Below are 21901 nucleotides of genomic sequence, written 5' to 3' on the forward strand. Positions count from 1 at the left end.
AGACATAAGCTGCCTTATCCATGTTCACCACAAGGGGTCACAATAGCCCCACGAACTCACATCATTATCTCAATTATTTTATATCAAAGTACAAGGATATCAAGGCATTGGAGCAGAACATGATCACCAATTGCAAGATGTAAGGTCATGCAGGTCTCACACACATGCAAAGGTAGACTAGACTCAAATAAATACAACTTTGCATAAATCAATGCCATTATGTTCTGTTTTTATTATGGTAACACCAATGACTTTTGTGCTAATTGGGAGCTTTTTTTTGTAACCATATAGCCTACATTTCATGAACCTTTTTGTTAATACAATTTGCAAAATAAAATGGCCAGAGAGATGATTGATTACATTTTGACCTCAAAGATCAAGGTCACAATTCAAGGTCATGCGGATAAAATTGCTGGGCAAGTGGGCAACGGAAAGACTACCATCAATTGTAGTTCTTTTTAATCTATGGTGAATAATACGTACGCCGGTATTCTCTTGTCTCCACTGAGTAGTCGTCTGATTTTAAAGAAAGTTATTACACTAGGCCTATATCATGTCAAATCATCTACTCTGTTTATGGTGGTTGATTTACGTTTGTATTTATACGTTTTGTTGTATTACGCCATGTAATGACCACATAATTAAGTGGCATCACTCAGGGAGGCCAATCTCAGGGTGAAAGGGTTGGCTATATAGTAGTGTATATTTGTACGTCTCCAAATGTTATGATGAATTGAACATGGTGGACCCTATTGTAAACAAGTGTAATGCTTTATGGTGTCGCCCACAGTTAACAGTTTTGTATTGCTTGAAATGTACTGATATTCTCCAATCTAATACTTCAATTAATCAATCAAAGTGCTGGTGCCTACCAAATAACCGCAAAAATGGTCACCGCTCTTCAAACAGAGGCAAGCAGAGCAGCTAATGAACTCAACTTGCACTTTATGAATGAAAGCAGTAATGTATTTGTATTGATACTTTTACTGAAGTAAGAAATGTGAGTGCTTTTTCCACCACTGTCTATCTGCAGCCAATGGACGAGGGCGAGTCCAACGAGCGGGGTGTCGGCGGGGGTTCCGTGATGTGATTGGACGCGAGGCCGGCATGGCCCGCCCTGGCGGAGACAGACAGACCAATAGAAGGCTCGGAGACAGACAACAACGGAGGTGTTTAGTTGCACGTTGACAGCAGTGTCATTATTACGGTTCAGTTCATGGAGGTCGTGGAGGAGACGCTGTGCTGCAGCAGACAATAACACACACACCTACTCATAACTGAACACACGCCACCAGTTTGACGATACTTCGCGCCGGGTGTAGTACAATTAAAGCGGGCCCATCGGTAGACAAACGCACGTTGACGCGTATAACGGTGTCGTTCAGCTTGCTAGCAAGCTATTAGCTAATTGTAATAACGTTCCACCTGTGAAATACATACCATTCATTCATAAAGTGTAAGTTGAGTTCATAATAGCAGGCAGCTGCGCTTGCCTCAGTCTGTTTGAAGCGCCGTGATGGACTTCCTTGCTGGCTGCATTGGAGGTGAGTGACAGCTTGACTTGTGATTTGGCACTAATAAATAATAATGACAGGTTTATTCGTACCGATTATTCTATTGATTAGGCTAGATAGTTTGTATATTAATAATACAAAATATAATATAATGGAAACAAACCCAATAGTCTGATTACATTTTTTAATTGTTGGTATTTTGGTAAGGAACACTTAAATGACAAAGAGTTTAAAACACGGAGGATGTTGCAATTGTTTTGGTATATTGGTATCCCTACATTCAGGGCATTTACGCAATAAAATTCCAAATGAACTAGGTGTAAGGGATGGGTCCATTTGGTTCCATCCATGGATGAATTTCCTATGGATTTTAAGTTGAAATGTGGTTGCATATAGAGCTAGACAGCACCACACATGTGATGCAACTCCATTTCATGATTACAAGTGCATTTTCTAAATTCCACGCAGGACAGCACACTGAGCACATTACCTACATTCCATAATCGCCGTTTGTCTGTATTTGACTTGCAGGTGCTATTGTGTGGTGTGGATGACAAATTGTTGCTTCCACGAAAATATTTCCATAATTAAATGAAACAGCAGCTAGAATCTAGAAGTTTAGGAAAGGATGTCACATTGTTTTTGTATCCTACAGCCTTAAAAACCTGGAAAAGACACTTTTTCCATATCACGATATTATATCCAAAATTCCCAGGCAATATCTAGTCTCATCTAAAAAGATATGTCTTGAAAAGACAAAAGAGTGGCCGCACACACTGAATATCTAGTCTCATACCACGTTATCCGTATAATAATATGAATGTATTTCCCAGCCATGGCTTGCAGGCCATTTCATTTTGTAGCGAAGGTGAAAAGCTGTGAATAAGAGACATGTTCACACTAACAACATATGTTTTATAGTCCAAGTTTATTTCCTATTCCTGTTGCAGTGTTTGTGTCAGTAGCTAACAGGAAACAAAAGGATAAAACACAATAAAGCAGTTGTTTTCAACAGGTGGTCCGTGGACCACTGGTGGTCTGTGAAGCTATTGCATGTGGTCCCTGTTGCACTTAGTAATGTAGGAATTGTTTATTTATTATACACTAGTTGAGAAACCGTTAAGTGAATGACCTGGTGACCTATAATGACCGTCCATGTAGTAATTTACTGACAAGGTGGAGGTCAAGAACTCTGCACACTGGATTATGCTCCAAAAGTTTTAAAATGTTTTAGCTTCCACCATTGTACATGACATATCAAGCCTAAGTTGTTGAGGAGGAGCCACTTACTGTAGGCAAGATACGTCACGTAATAAGTCATTGTTTTGGACCTGACAGCGACGATATCTGGTTGTTATGATGGCCTCCTGCATGCCCATATGTAGCTACCGTATACATAATATTGGGGCATGCACATACTACAGTATACATACTTTGCTTTCGTGGAAAATATCAAAGTTCTATAGAGTACCCAGGGCCTTGACTAGCATGGGGCTGACTTATTCACAGCGTTATTATTTCCAGGTAGTCGTCTTTCTCCTGGACGTCCTCTAACGTCTTCAGAAGAATGTAAAGCATGTGTGGATGCCGTACGGTACACACTCTGCCCGGTAACATTAAATATTGCGGCATGCCAACCGAAGATAGACGAGGTGTTTATGCACACATGCCACAGGGATAGTAGACATGGGCCAGTTGGGCTTATCAAGAGTGCGCACACCCATTAACAGACCAATCAAACACTTTAAAGTCAATGACGCATAGCTGGCAAGTGTGCTAGTTCAGGCACATACACTTGAGAGGTTTACACGCACGCGTGTCACTTTGTGGGCGTACACTGTTACAGTATAATATACTGTATAATATACTGCGTCATATATTATATGACGCGTCATACAACTGACGTGTTAAGCAGTCGACCAATCTGACGGGTCTGTTTAAGTTAACCTTATTCACAGTAGTTCCTTTCCTCCCGCTTGCTGTCAGTGGCACCAAGGTTTTGTGTGTGTGTGTGTGTGTGTGTGTGTGTGTGTGTGTGTGCCAACATGGACTTCCGGATGGCGCAATATGTCACCACCACTCCAGCACCACCATTGTGATCTCCTTTCCGTATGGGGTCTTTTAAATAGGATTGTTATGTATATAATTTATCTGACCCCGTTCTTAAATGGTTCTCTTGTCAGGTGCTCGGAAGGGAGTTATCTGACTGAAATGGGAGTTATAGTCCCAGTCAATGGCAGGGATATAATTAACTACTAGTACTTTCAAGCTGGCAACCCTATTTTGGCCATCTCATGATAAGTGAAAAAAACCCTAAAAAATAAATAAATAGCAAAATTGGCAGATCTAACAAGCATGTCATTAATGGCATCATGATAAAACAATGCTTTAGTTCAATCAGTTAGGCTTTGACCGTATAGCTACAGTGCAGTGCAAATGTCTCAGTGTAGCGTACAGCCTAGCCTCTCTACAACGTACAAAGACAAGAAGACATTTAAGACATGTGCGGCACGCGGCGTGACATTCAAGACATTCAGGAAACCTCAATATACAGTATCATCAATGCTCCTCCGCCTTGGCCTGCTGTGTTCAAGGTTGTAAATATAGTAGTACTTGAATGAGGTCAAGACACACCGCCTTCTCCCTCACTGCCTGTCATGCCTGACATGTCTGCAATGTGTTCCCTGTGCCAAGCTTACAGCCAGGACTGTCCTGACTCCTGATAGGCCCAGAGTCATATGACCAAGCAGGTGCTTAGATGGGATTAGCTGGCAAGCTATGGTTTACTAGTTACTACTAGAGTGATGTAATTGTGAACAGTGTCTTACCCCCCAAATCAATAGGGGTGCAACAGCAATCAAACTGAACTGATCTGGGTAATAGACGGTTAGCGGAGCTCCAGCATGCTTGCCGAGTGAAGTTTTCATGAGGTTCTCAGCGAGGTCAGAGAGGCATGTCGTATTGAATTACAGCGAAGACACAAGCACAAAGAGTTCCAACCTGGCACCAGAACACGGGTATAATGGCATGTCATGAGTCTAGGAGGTTATGTAACGCTGAGGGTGGTACGGTTACTGGGCCTTTATGCCCAAGGAGCTGGACAGATGAGGCAGCGTATTATTCCCTGTGGCAACAACACATTTCTCATGCTGCATGATTACATACTGTACTGTACTGTACTGTACTGTACTTCCTGCTTTAACCATATGAACCCCAGCGTCCATATTTGGGGTTAACATATCAAAGATTCTGCGGAAATAGCCAATCTAGCCAGCCTTTGTAGATCGGCTATTTTCGGTGGAAGAGATTTGGTGTCAATTAATGTATATATTGTATAGCGTAAGGTTAGGTTTTAAGTAGTTAAACAGGTCTGATTTACATATATTTCATTGTGCAACAAAGTAGTTTTAAGTGGTAAAGCAGTGTGACTGGCTTTATTAAACAGAATATATTTATAAGTAAGGTTTATAAGCGGCACTGTAACCTTTTTCATTAAAATAATGAAAGTAATTTTGTCAAATCTGTAAAGTGTGTTAATACAAATTAGTCTCTCTTCTCTGGGGCGAATTTGGACCAGATGGTCAAGATTCAATTAATCCCCAATTCCCTATTAGCAAGCAGGGGATAAATTAGCTCAATAAATGCGCAGGAACCAGGTTCAAATCCGGCGTAGAAGAGGAAAGTTAAGTCAGTTTTTTAGTTGTATTATGTCTTAATGACCTGTCATTCACAAACACATCTCTCTTCTCTGTGTCCAGGTGGCGCTGGAGTTTTAGTTGGTCACCCATTTGACACAGTGAAGGTAGGCAAAGTTGTCTTATTATTGTATTGCCCGCCCTAAATGATCTGTAGTAACAGTATTAGGGCCGGAGTGTTAACAGTTCACAAAATTAACAGTTCGGTAGATATTGCAGTTTTGGGTCATGGACAGTTCAGTTGTTGAACTGTACGTGCCCTGATTTTCGGACACATGAAAATAAGAAAGGAGTCAGTAAACTCGGTATATGAATACGTCCAGCGGGAACGTACCTATATTATGGTCAGTTAATGCTTCCAGAGATGTGTGTCGAATGACACATTGCAGCACATAAAATTAAAATTGGTCATGTGCGCGTGACTCATGCAGATCCGTTGAGTGCATGTTCGGGGGAAAATGGGGAAGCGTGTTTGGAATGGATGCTCCGATTCATTACTTGACTGTCAACCAGAGAGCTGTCAACAAAGGCAGCACGCACCTGAAGAGATGGAACCAATCAATTAAGATCTTACGTGTACCTTTTTTGTTTGTTGAAAAGTGTGATTGTTGAGACATGTTACTTCATGTTTATACTACATAGTACAGTCGACGTGTGTGTGTGCGTGTGTGCACGTGCACGTCGCGTGTGAGTGAGATAATCCTTGTGTCCATTCGTGGCATGAGACACACGCATCATGCATGCATCATTTAGTAAATGTGTGGGGCACCGTCAGCATACGTAATCGCGTCCAGGAAATAACTGAACAAATATTCACGTATCGCAACACAAGGTGTTTTGAGCTAGTTTTTTTACACAGGAAACTGTCGTACTATAGATTATGCATTTGGCTGTAGCCTCGCAGACCAAATGTACAATGCCACAATGTATGTACATCATACAATCTGGCCAGGTTGATCTTATGATTTTAATCATGTGGCTATGATTACTATGCTTAATATATGCAGAAGAAGTGCCCTTATCAGTACGTGATAACACAACATTGTAACGCGACATCAGCTTACACGTATGTAAGTGTGTTCTCTGCGATCTCCCCAGACATTCCTGTGACGCTGTGTCTGTTTTCCAGGTGAGGCTGCAGGTCCAGAATGTAGACAAGCCTCTGTACCGTGGGACCTACCACTGTTTCCAGTCCATCGTACGGCAGGAGTCGGTATGTATGTATCTCACACGTGGATCTGAATGTGAAAATGCCACTACCTTCCCCTGAGTTTGAAGGTTCCAGGCGGAACCTCACGAGAAGCACTGCTGACTGCTGGGTTGTGTCCCACAAGAACCTTCCCTATGCTGCATACTAGTGATACACAGGCCGACCCACAACCCACGGGTCGGGCGGCTTTGGAAAAGCTTCAGTTCAGATGCAATTGCTGCTATGTTTTGGCGTGCAGCTCAACCCGACCTTTAAATAATAAATGAGTTGAATTCGGGTCATGGACGAACACATTATTTTGGGTCGGGTACAGTAGGCCTCTCATAACGGGTCGGGTGGGTTAAAAAAATAAGTTAAAAAAAGAAGAGGAAAACAGACCTGTGCATTACTACTGCCTACATTTCTCATCTTCTAATATGTAGCACTGAAGTCCCTCCGTCCCTTCTCCTAAATATGTAAACGTAAATTAGGGCTCAAGCTATTACTGCCCTTTATATTAACATGGTGCAGTACAGAAAGTACAGAATTACTATTGTTTCGAGGTCAATCTACTGAGTATACTGCCTATAACTATAGCTGATGCACAGCATAACTCCTTTTCTTCTTGATACAATTACGTCGGGATGTGGGGAATTAAATATCAATATAGACTACAAAGATATTGTTGTGCATGGCATATATGACAAATAACTTTAATATGCAAAGGCTGTTTGTGAAATGTACAATGAAATGACTGACAATGACCTAAAAATAAATGTACTATGACCGCAACAGGCCCTATCCTTAATAATTGTATAGTTAAAAATAATTGCGATTATGTAATATTTGAGGCAGGCCTACATACAATATGTCATATGTAGGCCTGCCTCAAATATTACATAATCGCAATTATTTTTAACTATACAATTATTAAGGACATTGTCAGGGGCAGTATGTTTGCTCATAAACTATCTGAAGAAGTCTAGCCACTACACTAATCTAGTCTAGCCACTACACTAATTTCTTGATGGTTCATATGAAACAAGAAATTATTTCTGTATAAATTCTGGGAGAAGTTCCCTTTAGTCATGAGCAATTAGCAAAGACAACATGCCATTGCAGTCAGTTGTTTACTTGCCAAGCTAGGCAAGTAGGGGTGCAACAGTTAGTCAAACTAATCAATTTTGATTAAAATAAATAGCTTGCAGACTGCCTATTTTGTTGCCTGCCACAGTGCCACATGTTGCAACAAAGTATGTCATAGCCTAGGTAAAGATGCTTCTCGATTACTGTATTAATCAAAAACGAAATCAATAGAATAATTGCTAAGAAGTTAATCGATAGTTGCAGCCACAGGCAACACCCTAGCTAGTTGTTTTGGTCTCTGTTTAAAGTGAATGAGGTCAGTGTGAACTGAAAGGTCACACACTGCCGGTCTTCTGACTGAATGTGATGCTTTTGTTTTGGGGTTCAGTTGGAATGCAGCTCAGTGCAGCTCTACAGCAGCATCAGGGGTGACTGCAGTCGTCCTCTTGAATGGAGCATGACTTTGTTTGGATTGTTTACAATTACAAGCCAGGGCATTGAAGAGCTTGTTTTGTTTCCCTTATTTTTAAATGATGTTACTAAGTGTGGTTGTTGCCGTTTTCCTTCCAGTTGTTCGGTTTGTACAAAGGCATCGGATCCCCCATGATGGGCCTGACCTTTATCAACGCCATCGTGTTCGGCGTGCAGGGCAACACCATGCGCATGCTGAACCAGGACACGCCCTTCAACCAGTTTGCGGCTGGCGCCGCGGCGGGTGCCATCCAGTGCGTCATCTGCTGCCCCATGGAGCTGGCCAAGACCCGCATGCAGATGCAGGGAACCGGTGAGAGTAGGCATGGGACCATAATCGATTATTATGGGATGTAAACACAACCTAACAAGACTACAACTCAAAATGAATATGGAGATATCAGATTTTTGTCCCGCTGCTTCGGGTTCATCGTTTCTACTTGAGAGAGACCAGATGCAGGGAGGAGGGGGGAACGTGTGAACTCAATACTGCCGCAATCTGGTGGAGTCAGGTTAGGGACCACCACCCTGACTTGGAATCAACCTGGAAACCACTGTTGTGTTGGGTGGGGATATGAGCTATTTTTTTTACACTGATTGTAAGAGCATCGAGCACACAAACATGCAATATGTATTTCCTAATAATGATGACTGAACCAGGCTGGATACACTTCCCCTTCTTGAGATTCAAACTCCTTTTTCTTCACCTCCAACTTCCAAGTAAATTACAACATTGACGCCTCATCATAGGTCACCAGGTCATAGTGGGAAGAGTTCACTTTCCTATGTTTTTAAATGCATGATCAGGCACCACATGCAATTCCTTCACGGACCACCAGTTGAAAAACCCAGGTTTATCGCGAAAAAAACCCCCCACACAATAATCATATCGCTGGGATTTTAATTTATCGTCTGGAAATCATCATACACTAGAATGAATTTGCTTTTGTTGAGCTGAAAATTCAGTACCACTTAAACCTAAAGTCGTTAAACAAAAGTGCCATTTTAAGTTCTAAGCATATTTAGAATATCGTGATAGTATGGTTTATCGCAATTATTTTTGCCACAATAATCGTGACATGTCATTTTCATATCGTCGCATGCCTATAGGTGAGAATAAGAAGTCGGCGAGGAAGCTGTACAAGAACTCCCTGGACTGTCTGGTGCGCATCTACAAGCGCGAGGGAGTCCGCGGGGTCAACCGCGGCATGGTGACCACGCTGATCCGCGAGACGCCGGGCTTCGGGGTGTACTTCCTGGCGTACGACGTGCTGACGCGCCACCTGGGCTGCGAGCCCAACGACCCCTACATGATCCCCAAGCTGCTGTTCGCCGGCGGGATGTCGGGCATCGCCTCGTGGCTCTCCACCTACCCCGTGGACGTGATCAAGTCCCGCCTGCAGGCGGACGGCGTGGGCGGGGTCTACCGCTACAGCGGCATCGCCGACTGCGTGCGCCAGAGCGTGAAGAAGGAGGGCTACATGGTGTTCACGCGAGGCCTCACCTCCACGCTCCTCCGGGCGTTCCCCGTCAACGCGGCCACCTTCGCCACGGTCACGCTGGTCCTGATGTACGCCCGGGGCGAGGAGCTGGGGCCTAAAGACTGCGAGCCGGCTCCTCCTCCCAGTAGCCACCAGGCGCAGCTACAGCAGCAGGTGCAGCCCTCCAGCCTCCAAGTATAAATCGGCCGATTTATGTTTCAGTAGCGCGTCGGTGTCGCGCACCGCAACTGGAAGATCTGCAAAGCTTGCGAGCAGCGAGCTTGTAGATCAGCTATTTCTGGTGAGCGACACATCGTGCAACCAAGCACAAATCGGGCATATTGGAGGTTATGGCGTTTGTCTATTTTCAACTGAGGCACTTTAACACAGAACAGAAAGACAGGGACACACGAGCCTGTTAACCACTTTCAACCTGGCGTCCCTGTGTCATTACTGTATAGGCGAATATTTCTAAATCATGAATTTTCTAAAATAAGTAAAATAGCACGTCTACCATCGCACAACGCCAGCCTGCGATGCACTGTGAGCTTGTAGATCGGCTATCATAGTAGGGCTGGGCGATATGGACAAACTCTAATATCACTATTTTTTACCAAATACTGTACCTTGATATCAATATTGTGACAATAATATATTGTGATATCACTTTTCTTTTAAATTTGTGATTAAGGGATTAACTGCTAATACAGTATACGATATCTAAAATCCTAGACCTGATTTGTTGTACGATGGAAGTATAGAGCTTAAGTGGTTAATACAATCTGGCTCAGTTTACATACAAGACCAGTCGTTCCCAATTATAATACTCAAGCAGCCAGATGTTTCAAACCTCCATGATAATTGTGAATGGTTCCTTTGAACTGTAAAGGCAGTTCTGCAGTTATAAAAGTTACTGTTACTGTTATGGTGATTCAAAGAAGAGAAACCGTAGAAGCACCATACCGAATCATGTATCTTGCCTCTAATGTATTTGGGAGCCATTGCTCAAGATTTGTTACTGAGCCAATGTTGAAATTGAAAGTTAATCTGTCTCTTTCTCATGTGTATCTTTAACTTTGCAGAGTTATACTGCAAATATCTGTGTGTATATACACATATATATATATAGTTTTATTTTATATATTGAAAGAAGCGTTTCATCCCTGCCTTATATTTATTATGTTCTATACAAGAAGTTGAAGCACGTTACTGTATTTTCTGAAAAGCAAAGCCAGAGGGAAAAGTTGGATGTAGCGAGTGACGAGGAATACTATGAGAAGGGGCCAAGTACAGACGCCTGGTTTAATACCTAGTCTCCAGAATTATGTTACATTCATTGGAATGGAACATATCTGTAGTGTCTTGATTGGACTGAATTCATATGAGATATATTATTTGCTATTGCAACTTGCAAGTTATGACTTGAACAACTTATAAACAGTGTGTTTAATCTGAGATTTATTTATTATTTATTGTTTTTTGTCATCTAAAAGTATTTAAATGTCCCTATTTGCTAGAATGTGGGGGTTGTGTGCTCTGTGCATGCGTGTGAAGTCAGTATCAGATATGTATGTATGTTTTCTGTCTTCTTTCTTTGCCTGAATGTTGAAATTATTCCTGCAAATCAATCTAGTCTCGTCTAAAACAAAATCAACCTTCGTAATTCAATCCCGTCGGTAAAAACTGATGCTCTATTATGTACAGGCGAAAGCAGAGAAATCATTTGAACTGATTCGCAAGCAGCTATGTGGCAACTGTTTTGCACAATGACATACAGTATGTGTGTCTCAAAGATTGTGAATGAGATGATGTACAATCTGCCTAAATAGTAAGATGTGAATGGTTTATAAATAAGACTACAAAGTGGTAACAACGGCTAGTTTGTGGACATATTTCGCGTGTCCCACTGGATACTTTGGACACTCATTTGTGTGCAAAGATATTCACAGAGATGCACTAATACTGCAGCATGTTGAATGTAACGCTCTGTAGCTCTGAGAACCACAAGCACTTTGAGAAAACATTTGTTGATTGCACTCAATGCACTGTGCAATCAACAAATGTTTTCTTTAAGTGCTTGTTGTATTGCAATTTGCAGCCTCTTGTTTGGAAAAGTCATTGATGCTTCATCACTTGAACCCTAGTGTCCCTATTGTGGGCATACGTTTAACCCATTCTGACCTGAGATCAGATTCATACAAGGTTTCCACACTGGTCACACACTGGTCTGATGAACCCATTCTGACCTGAGATCAGATTCTAAAAATGTCAGTCGTTCTTCGAATTTTTCAAAAATAGCAGACCTACAAGCTCGTATCGCGCCACTCGGTGGCGCGATATGAGCTTGTAGATCTGCTATTTTTCAATAGGTAAAGCATAACATGATGCTAAACACCAAAATGGGTGCCCGGTCAGAATGGGTTAACCTGTACCAGTAAAATCACATTGAGACAAAGGTCTCTTTTACAAATGCGAACTGAACAAGAGGCAGAGAAAATTACACAACAGCAGAATACAAACAACGGCTATAAAACATCTGCAATGTCCTGATATACCTACATTTGGCAAAAAATTGCATATCTATACACTCAGGCTCACAACACGTCCCGTTGCGGTGCATTGTTAGCTTGTAGGTCTGCTATGTGACGTAATGATATAGGGTTAAGTGGTTAAAATACCCCGATCGCACACTCCTAGTCCTCGTAGCTTGTTAAATTGTACTAGAAATTAAATTACATTCACCTGGTGTCCTTGTCTAGTTGTCTAATCAGTGACTAGCACGGCCTGGGACAACAGGTAAATGCAGTTATGTTGTTATAACAGCAAGACGGTGGCGGTGCTGCTAACAAAATTAAAGTATTAACCACTGTAGATGGATGTTGTGATATATCTGTTACCTTAACCCGGCATTCCACCTCTTTAACAGGGACTGTTCTCTATGTAAGGTCATTGTTACACTGGATTTGACCTGTGACTGTTGGATCCAAGTGTATCTATCTCACAGAAGTAATAGTTGATTGGTATTTTGCAATTATACAGCTAACAGATGCAATATGTACAGAATTGTAAATATCAAGATGTGTGCTAGATTGTTTTAAAGTGTTGGGAAATGTACATACCGGTATATTTATAATATAAAATATTTTTCGGTCTACATTAGCAATGTGGTCACCTGAATGTCTATACGTTTAAGCAGTTTTAAAAGTCTCCGATTGCAGTTATCGGGTTACACGACTGAGATTAGAATGCAAAAACTGAGACAAACTGATATTTTTGTAACATACCTCAAAAGCTGAAACAGTTAACCCGTTTGTCTGGATTGATTAATCATAATCTGTACAATTGGAAAATAAAACATGACTGACTTTAGATTATAGTGGTTGGTTGTCCTTTTCTATATTTTTAGCACTAGTAGGCTATAGTATTGTATCACTACATCTGAAAAAGTAAACAATGAAAACATAACGCTATGAGAAACAGTTAAAACAAGAACAAGTAACAGTCAAAAACAAGGATAACGAATAAGAAGTGATGTGCTGCAAGATTTAGACGCAACAAGGGAGGGAGCCACATGGGGGAGCTGCAGATCAATATAGAAAATACTTTGTTAGACCTCTGTAAGAACTTGAATGTACAGCGTGTGTGCACATTTAGAGCTTATATATTATTTTGTATTATTGTTTGCAGAACTTCGAAGTCACACCCCACCCCCTAATTAAAACTACTCGCTTATTCTGTACGTTTATATAATTGACTTATTTTAGTATATTTTAGTATATGCCTATAGTATCCCGACAGCAGTTCAAAAGAAAAGAAAAAATGGAAATTGCAGTTTTATTATGTTATCTTACTGTATAAAATTATATAAAATCCCTTATTCCCCGATTATATGAATGAACTGTGTGTGTGTGTGTGTGTGTGTGTGTGTGTGTGTGTGTGTGTGTGTGCGCGCGCCCTCCGACTTTAGCCGAAGATAGCCCCATGATCGGCTATCTTCGGCTAAAGTCGGAGTGAGTCGCGCGTTTCGTAACAACACAAGGTCTGTGGCACGCGTCTTCAGTTTAGCAATGAAAACAACAAGCTGCGCAGCACACAGGCTAGTCACACACAGACCTAGCAGCTCAATTCAATGGCAATAGTTACTTTCAAGGTTATGACGGGATAGAATGGACTGTCCGAGTATCCGAATCGAGCCACAGAACTGTAACCGGACAGAATGCATATCGCTGACTTTGTGGCTGGGTCCATTGGAGGTAACTTGGCAGTTAGCATAATATGTACAGTGTCAGTATGCACGTGTTTACAATAAGCCGGCAATGTGCAGAGTATATTCCTTATGCTTGAAAAAACATGCATTGCATTCAGACATACTGATTATCATATAGTGTATCTGTATCTCTGCATTATCAACATGATCATGATCTGCCGACACCTTCGGCATAATAACCATTAGACTGCCCTACGTCATCATCTGGCATAATGTGCCAAACAAATCTAAAGATAGAAACGTTTCCTGACCTCGATGGACCAGACGTCCATACGTCTGGCGAAGGTCTCAGAAACTTTACAGTTGCACTCAAGCCCTATACTAAATGCATTGCCCACACCCTGACCCTGCTAGTTATTAATTATCATAAGCATGATTGATAGCCCAATCGTTTTATAAATTAAGCATGATGAGCAGAATTAATCTCTCGCACCACTTGCATGTATGCAAGTCAAGTTTACAGTCTTGTTATCAAGCTGTTATAAATAATGTTTTGTTAATAATGGCACATGCTTATTGGCCACTTCTGCCACCATGTGGTTGCAAATTGCAAAACTGTCTTTATGTGTATGCTTGTCTACTAGACTGTACTACTGTGTATACAGTGTGTGTGTGTGTGTGTGTGTGTGTGTGGGGGGGGGGGGGGGGGGGGGGGGCTCACTTTGCCATTATTATAGTGCGAGTGATATACCGTATGTAAGCTTCAAAGATGTTAAGTGAGTTTTTTGTCATTTAGGTGCTTGTGGAGTTGCAGTAGGCTACCCTCTGGACACTGTAAAGGTCAGTACAATGAATGCAGCCTAAATTAAATCTGATTTCATAAGGTCTGGTGCTCATATAGATTTTATCTGCTGAATTCCTCCCTACTCAGGTCAGAATACAAACACAGAAGCAGTTCACTGGAATATGGCAGTGTACAGCAGCGACATTTGCTAAAGAAGGGGTGAGTGTGACACACAACAATGTCTTTCACACACATTGCTTTTGACAATGTAGAGCACCGGTTCTCATCGTGGGGCCCGGGGGACACATAGGGGTCCTTGAGCAGGTTCCAAGGCGTCCCCTGCAGCTAAATGAGTTAATGTAACCTCAAAATCAGTTCAACTTCTTTAGATGAGCAAGACACTTAACAAAAAAAGGTCAAACAGAAAAAAGTTAATTAGTAAAGGCGACGGAGTCGATGGGCGCTGATGGAGCGCTTGTTTTACAGCGCTCCTACTACTAGTAGGGCAGGGCACGTTGTATACTTCCAATACAACGTATGGGGGGGGGGTGATTTGGTTAGGATATGTGCAAGACAAATTAACCCCATGGGACAAAATAAAAAATCCATGTGGATTCGATCTAGACTACAGGACCCCCCAGCTAAACGATTGAGGAATCGAATGGACTGAGGGTCTTTTATACAACGGACATTGTATCAGACGGGGGTCCATGGGCTAATGCATATCAAACTCTCTGGGTTCATGAAATTTAAAAAACTGGATAATCCAAGATATATAGATTTCACTGTGTGCCTCTGAACGCCTTGCTCTGTGCCTTCAACAGGTTCCTGGTTTCTACAAAGGCATGTCCTTGCCCGTCACCACGATCTCCATGACGTCTTCCGTGGTGTTCGGCACGTACAGGAACTGCCTGCAGTGTCTCCGCCAGTTCAGAGGAGCTTCAGGAGACTCCAATACCAGACTGGAGGTTTTCCTCTCTGGTTTGGCAGGAGGCGTGGCTCAGGTAATCAACCATGGAGCCGGCATTATACAATAATTATCAATGCAATTTAGGCATTTAGCAGACGTGCTTAATCCAGAGGGATTTACAGTAAGCAAGAACACCACATGGTAATATCAAATACATAGAGATAGTGATCAAGGATCATAAGCGAGCTAAGAACCTGAGTATACACTATAGACTAGAGTGCTAGGTCTACATAAAATTTAAAAATAATACACTGTTGCCCCTTTTACACCGGGGGTTGAACCAGTTTTTCCCGGCCTAATTATGTGTTTCCAGTTTCCACTGAAAATTAATGCTTTCTTTTCTTTCCCATCTGAATGAAGGAAGCTTTTTAAGAGCTTGTGGAAAATCACTGGACCCAAAAATCTACCAACGTTGCTCATAGGAAGAGTGAAGTGATTGTTATGTTCTAATCACCATGTTTAACTTATTATGTTCTAATCACCATGTTTAACTCAGCCCCTGCAATTTCCTTGTGACAGGTATCGGTGATGTCACCAGGTGACATGGTTAAAGTGCGCCTGCAGTGTCAGACGGAGTCCTTGAAGGGAGGCGTCAACTTGCCCAAACCCAAATACCACGGGCCAGTCCACTGCCTCCTTAGTATCATCAGAGAGGAAGGGGTGCTGGGACTGTACAGAGGGGCACTCCCCCTCATGCTGAGAGATGGGCCATCCTTTGCCACGTACTTTTTAACGTACAGCATCATTTCTGATTGGCTGAGTCACTCTGGCAAGAATGGACCAGGTGAGCCAGACTCTGCCTTTTGTCTCTTTCAAGAATATGCGTAACCACTTGAACCCTAGTGCTAGAAAATATTCCTGTAGTGAAATTGTCTTTAAGATGTTATTTTAAGCCATTAAGACCCGAGGTTGATTCTACTTATTCTAAATCTTCTAAAACATCAACTATACAGTGATTCTCAAACTTTTTCATCTCAAGGACCCCCAAAATTAAAAATGTATACTGCCGCCGACCCCTATCTCAAAATATTTTGTTCCAGGGCCCCTAGAAGCAAATATTTGAGTTAAGAAGTGTTTGCTTCAAAAATACATACAGTATCTATTCAAAGATTTGAACACATTTTCAAGATTTGTGTATGGTGTATGGTTTTCATGTTGCCATCTTTAGTAAACGTTTTATAAAAGCAATAAACTACGCAAGGCTGTAATTTACCGTGATTTCCGAACAGCTAGGGGGTTGTGGCACTCCACTTTGTTAACCACGGCCTCTTGTATCTCACTGCTTTATTAAACAATAATGTCTTGTGGATTTCCAGAGTGGAGTGTTGTGATGTTGGCCGGCGGGCTGGCAGGAATGGCGGGTTGGACCGTGGGAACGCCTATGGACGTGATCAAGGCCCGTCTGCAAATGGACGGAGCGCGGGAGATCAAACGATACAAGGGCTTCTTCCACTGCATCGCTGAGACAGCGAGGACGGAGGGAGCGGCCGTGTTCTTCAGGAGCCTGGGCATAAACTTGCTCCGTGCGTTCCCCGTGAACATGGTAGTATTTGTTACATACGAGGTTCTCCTAGACGTCCTCCGAGCCAAACCTGAGGATGGTATCCCACCCAGACTTGGGTTAGAGTAGTGGCCACTGCCAATGCAAACATTATGAGAAGTGCAACCACACGCATTGCAGGAACCTGTCTGTTACATTTTGTCATTGTGTTTCTTAGGGCAATTCTTGGCCGATTGCGATACCGATGTTTAAAATAACAATTTAGCTGATCGCTGATACCGATATATGTTTATTTAGTTTTTATTGTTTTTATTACATTTAATTTTAGCCTTTTGTACCAGGGATACAAATATCTACTACAGCTTGGTAGGCTTTAGATAACCAACGCACAACCAACAGATAAATATCGGTTAATGGCAGATTTATCAATATCGATATATGTGACCAATACATTGGTGCATCCCTAGTGTTTCTTGCTAGTTAGTTATTTTCCACTGGATTCCATGCATTACGCTGGTATAATATGGTATAATATTTATTTTGGGGATCAGTTTCCCATGCTCAGGGCCTCGGTATACTTAAGACGGAAATAAATATTGGCGTGTTGGCACATTTGCGGCTGTAACAACATTAGGGTCCTCGTATTGTGCACAAGCTAGCCAGATGAACTACAGTCAGAACCTTTCTCACGGTCTCGTTCAGGGCTACCCAGTACATGGTAACCTTTTTCATGGCAGCCATAATTTGACATAAATAGCTGTGTAATGTTAAATCTTGTACAAGTGTCACCAACGACACTAACATGATCTTGCATTGCCGCATTTCACAGCATGCAGCAAGAAGTATTAGTGCCTGCTTAAAGACACTGTGACCACAAAGTAAAACGTATTCTGTTTATTTATATATACAATTATGTTGTCTTGAACATATTGCTTTATATTTTGACGCCAGAACTGTTGGCAGAAGTTGTTTTGATGGATGCGTTCCTCATCAGGTTGTTATTCTCATACTTAGATCAGTGGTTCCCAAACGGTGTGCAGAGGAACACTGGTGTGCCGTCAGACAGGTCCAGGTGTGCCCTATTAGATTAGCCTACGACCCAATGTGATTGGCCAGTAGTGGCTGTGATTGCCATCACATCGTGAATGAACTGTAGTAGGGTTTAAGCGGTTAAACGTACTATACTGTATCAGGAAATTAAGTACTGTTTTTGCACTCATCATTTCCCAGTACAGACTACAAAGGCAAATTCTATACCCTAAAACAAAGATGTTAACCAATTTCAACCCAATCTGGGAACCCATCTGCAAAAACAAAAAGTAAAGAACGGCGCCCTCTGCTGTTTGTTTACTTTCAACCTGACATACAAAGGTTTCACATTTAAATGATTAATTTGTCATTTCCTTCCTCACACATTTTCCAAAATCGACAATATCTACAAGCTGTGAGCTTGGAGATATGCTGTTTTCCGCTGTGAATACAGGTGAATTGCCCATCGGTGTGCCTTGGGCACAAAGCGTTTGAAAACCACTGCCTTAGATTATAGACTTGGTTGCATACAGAGAAACTAAGGGCATTGCTGCAATCTGAAAAATACTAGTGTATTTGCTTTTAGGACAGGAGGAGATGTATATGTTCTGATCATTGCCTCGGTATCGGTATGTCTACTCAAAGTAAGGATGTATGAATGTCAACAACCAATAAGCAGATTGCCCAATGCTTTTAAAAAGCTCCCGTCATTCGGATGGGAAAGAAAGTGGAGGCTCATTTTTTAGATAAACGTACCACAAATCATGTATTATATTTTTAGTACACGTTTTACTGCTATTTATATTGTTAGTATGCTGCTATTTTGTTACGTTTCCTTGTTGCTGTAACGTCAAGGAGCATAATGGTTGGGTTCAACCATGTGACTCTCTACTTGTATAATGAGATTGTGACACGGCGAGTAGGGCTACATCTCATCAGGCTTCATTGTCCGAGTGTCCAGACTGAGACATTTTTAGGAATGAGATTTGAATCACATTTCAAAACAGTTAGGAATGCTGTTCAAATCCGAAATCTGTTTCCATGTGTTTTGTTGTTTGTTTTTTTGCTTTTCAGACCTGATTTAACGTTTGAGTTGGGCTGCCAGTGACTCAGGGCAGGTGTGACTGTTGAAATTATCCAGGCATCAACCACCACTGTACACACTACACAGTAACAATAAAAGAATGTTCCAATATTGATCAGTTAAGCACAAAGCAGGACTCATAGCCATGCTAGTACTTGCACTATGTACATACGTCTTGCTGTATTTAGTAAACTGCAAAGCGCACAATTTTAAAATGGACTGACAAGCATATGAATGTGCACGTGAAGTGTCTCACTGTTTTAATGGCAAATGGAAAGTGCTGTTTAGGTGTAATAAATAATCTGTGCATCTGAGGGATCTTGGGATAAAGCTGTACATTTTAACAGAATGTATACTAATGGCCTTATGGATGCAAATGAAAGCAAACAAAATATGCCAGTATATTTAAAAGTGTCTTGGAATCTATGCGTTTTGATTGATTGATTGCTATACAGTAGTGTGACGGAAAACCCCTTTACAGTTTCCTTCCACACAATACAGTCAGTCAGTGATGCTTGACTGCCTGGGCCACAATTAATCAGTGGTATTTGTATTAGGATCATAAACCCTTTTGGTTTTAGTTTTCCATTAGAGGTTTCCCATTAGCGGTCATACTTGTCACTCATTCCTAGGCTCTGCAGCTATTTTAATTCTTTTACACTCATTTTAGCACGATCTGCAGATTTATTAGAGATTAAGCCCTTAGTAGGAACAGCCTGCCAAGACAAGTTTAGTGATTTCACAAACAATTCAACCTTTAGAAAAACCAATCATGGCACAATTAAAAATTAATATTCGAAATATCAGGGTAACAAAATACTGTACACACGAGTGAGGACAGTGTCATTAAACTTAAGTGAGGTGTGGTGCTGAACAGTGGTGGAAAGTAACCTAAAACATAGTTTAAAAAAAACTAAAGTCCTTTAAGTACAATTTTTCGTGTACTTTTACTTTAATGGAGTATGTCCAATTTTCTATAATTTTACTTCTACTCCACTACATCTCAGAGAAAAATATTGTACTTTTACTCCACATACATTAATCACTCAAGCATTTCGAACATTTGAAAATGCGTCGCAATGCATTGGGAGCTTGTAGATCTGCTGTTTTCAAAATACTTTTTATACATTTGAAAACTTGTGCAACCAGTACTTTTACTCAAGTAAATGTTGAAATCGAGGCTTTTATTTTGTAAGCAGTATTGATGCTTTTGCTTAAAGGAGAATTCCATACTAGAAGGCTTTCTTACCTTTATTTGTAGTCGTTGGTGGGGATGTAACAACTACAAATAAAGTTAAGAAAGCCTTCTAGTATGGAATTCTTCTTTAAGTAAAACATTTATTTTGTACTTTTTCCACCACGGTGCTGAAGCGACACCTAGTGGGTCAAAAGGGCAACATTAGAGTACGTCATGCAGGGTTCCCCACATGTGCTGTTACGCAAAGTCGGTGGGGCAGCCCCTCCCCTCCCGCCTACTGTATGCAATGCATGTTATGAACTGACACTCAAGGGCTGACTTCAGTTCAGTGTTGCCAGGTGTTGTGAGAGAAACAAGCAACCAGGTCTATGAAAACAAGCCCAAAAGCTTGACCTTTAAACATACATTGTACTGTATAGGCCGATCTACAAGCTCACACAACGCATTGTGATGTGATGCGTTGTGAGCTTGTAGATCTGCCATTTGGAAGACATTTTTAAAAATGTGGAATATGTTTCCAACATTTTAACAACACAAATCTTGTATGGGGGTCCATGGCATGAAACCATTTCAGATGGTGGCACGCAGACAAATATATATTAATTTGGGGGTCCTTAACTTGAAAATGAAACACTGGTTTAAACAGCATTAGGAAACAAGCCCTAAAAACTGCAACTACACAAATAAGCAACTTTACAGAAAAACAAGAATGACACGTGTATCATTAACCCATTCTGGACGGGAACCCCTGGTGGTGTTTTAAACATTTAGTTATACTTTAGCTATTAAAAGATTAAAAGAATAGAAGAACTACAAGCTCAAATCTTTGCTTCTGGGGGGGTCCCTGGAAGAACATATTTTTCAGATGGGGTCGGCGGCCAATTACACATAATTCTGGGGCTCCTTGATATGAAAATGTTTGAGAACGTGGTGAAACAAGCGTTCTCCGTTGTGCATCTGTCGCCCTTTTCTGTGGCGTTACAGACTGTGTTGAGACCATAGAGTTATAATAGGCTATATATCTAGAGAGCAGCAGCGTTTCAGAGTATGGGTTCAACCTTCCATTGGCTTAGGCGGTGTTTCGGGGTCAGACTCACTCATCAGGACTAGGTCGCGCAAAGGTCCTCAAAGCCAAAAGCAGCAACAAGCTCAAAGTCGCTTATAATAATCTGACCTGGCAACATTGGTTGGGTTGTGACTACTGAGTTATATAACATAATATCATACACACCCAGCCCGTTTTTCCACAGCCAATGAGATGACTGTGATTTGTGGAAGCATGGAGCCAGCCAGGACAGACACAGATCTAAGTGCTGTTACAGCATAAATGCCTACAGTAGAGTGACATAAGGACACACGCTTCCTTTATATAATTCATAGTAGCTACTACTTGTACACACAAGGCGGGACTCTCCCAATCTCCATGTGATTTCAGAGGAAAGATTTGTATGGATAGATACGGTTACTGCAGTGGTGAATCCTTTACTACACATTGTCTGCTGTTCCGTTGGGAGGGACCATATAATTATGGAATATAACGCCATGTGGAATAATGTATACAACACTCTTTATAATTATAATAGACTATAATATAGCTAGCTCTATGGTATATAATTCTATATATGCTGCCTATATAGTGTAGGCCTATAATTTAACTATGGGAGTGGCCTGTAACTGTAAAGGAGAGAGGGA

At 41.4% G+C, this 21901-nt stretch overlaps 2 protein-coding genes across 3 annotated transcripts; both read left to right on the forward strand.

The window, feature by feature from the left end:
- The first annotated feature begins 1223 nt into the window (after positions 1–1223).
- On the forward strand, positions 1224–12767 carry LOC308334282 (mitochondrial basic amino acids transporter-like). Of its 2 annotated transcripts, XM_080790943.1 has the most exons (5): positions 1224–1544; positions 5273–5316; positions 6339–6422; positions 8055–8268; positions 9066–12767. In XM_080790943.1, the coding sequence occupies exons 1-5, from the start codon at positions 1517–1519 to the stop codon at positions 9635–9637; spliced, it is 942 nt and encodes a 313-aa protein (XP_080647069.1). In that variant the 5' UTR covers positions 1224–1516; the 3' UTR covers positions 9638–12767. The 2 variants fall into 2 exon arrangements, with proteins under 2 accessions (XP_080647069.1, XP_080647070.1); XM_080790944.1 differs by lacking the exons at positions 1224–1544; positions 5273–5316 and having other exon boundaries at positions 6377–6426.
- A 722-nt stretch (positions 12768–13489) lies between these two features.
- On the forward strand, positions 13490–18141 carry slc25a47a (solute carrier family 25 member 47a). The gene is made up of 6 exons (XM_080790946.1): positions 13490–13689; positions 14440–14483; positions 14575–14646; positions 15252–15431; positions 15917–16181; positions 16714–18141. Exons 1-6 carry the CDS (start codon positions 13653–13655, stop codon positions 17025–17027), a joined length of 912 nt encoding a protein of 303 aa, XP_080647072.1. The 5' UTR covers positions 13490–13652; the 3' UTR covers positions 17028–18141.
- Positions 18142–21901: the final 3760 nt, after the last annotated feature.

This window comes from Protomyctophum bolini (assembly GCF_963924005.1).
Source record: "Protomyctophum bolini genome assembly, chromosome: 19".
Taxonomy (NCBI): Eukaryota; Metazoa; Chordata; class Actinopteri; order Myctophiformes; family Myctophidae; genus Protomyctophum; species Protomyctophum bolini.

What these genes read in the sequence shown, in the direction of transcription:
- LOC308334282 (XM_080790943.1), top strand. Translation starts at nt 1,517, where the DNA reads ATGGACTTCCTTGCTGGCTGCATTGGAG. An exon ending in ACCCATTTGACACAGTGAAG is followed by an intron (nt 5,317 to 6,338) that starts GTAGGCAAAGTT and finishes TCTGTTTTCCAG; the next exon opens with GTGAGGCTGCAGGTCCAGAA. An exon ending in CCATCGTACGGCAGGAGTCG is followed by an intron (nt 6,423 to 8,054) that starts GTATGTATGTAT and finishes TTTTCCTTCCAG; the next exon opens with TTGTTCGGTTTGTACAAAGG.
- slc25a47a (XM_080790946.1), top strand. Translation starts at nt 13,653, where the DNA reads ATGCATATCGCTGACTTTGTGGCTGGGTCCATTGGAG. An exon ending in TGTGGCTGGGTCCATTGGAG is followed by an intron (nt 13,690 to 14,439) that starts GTAACTTGGCAG and finishes TTTGTCATTTAG; the next exon opens with GTGCTTGTGGAGTTGCAGTA. An exon ending in ACCCTCTGGACACTGTAAAG is followed by an intron (nt 14,484 to 14,574) that starts GTCAGTACAATG and finishes CTCCCTACTCAG; the next exon opens with GTCAGAATACAAACACAGAA.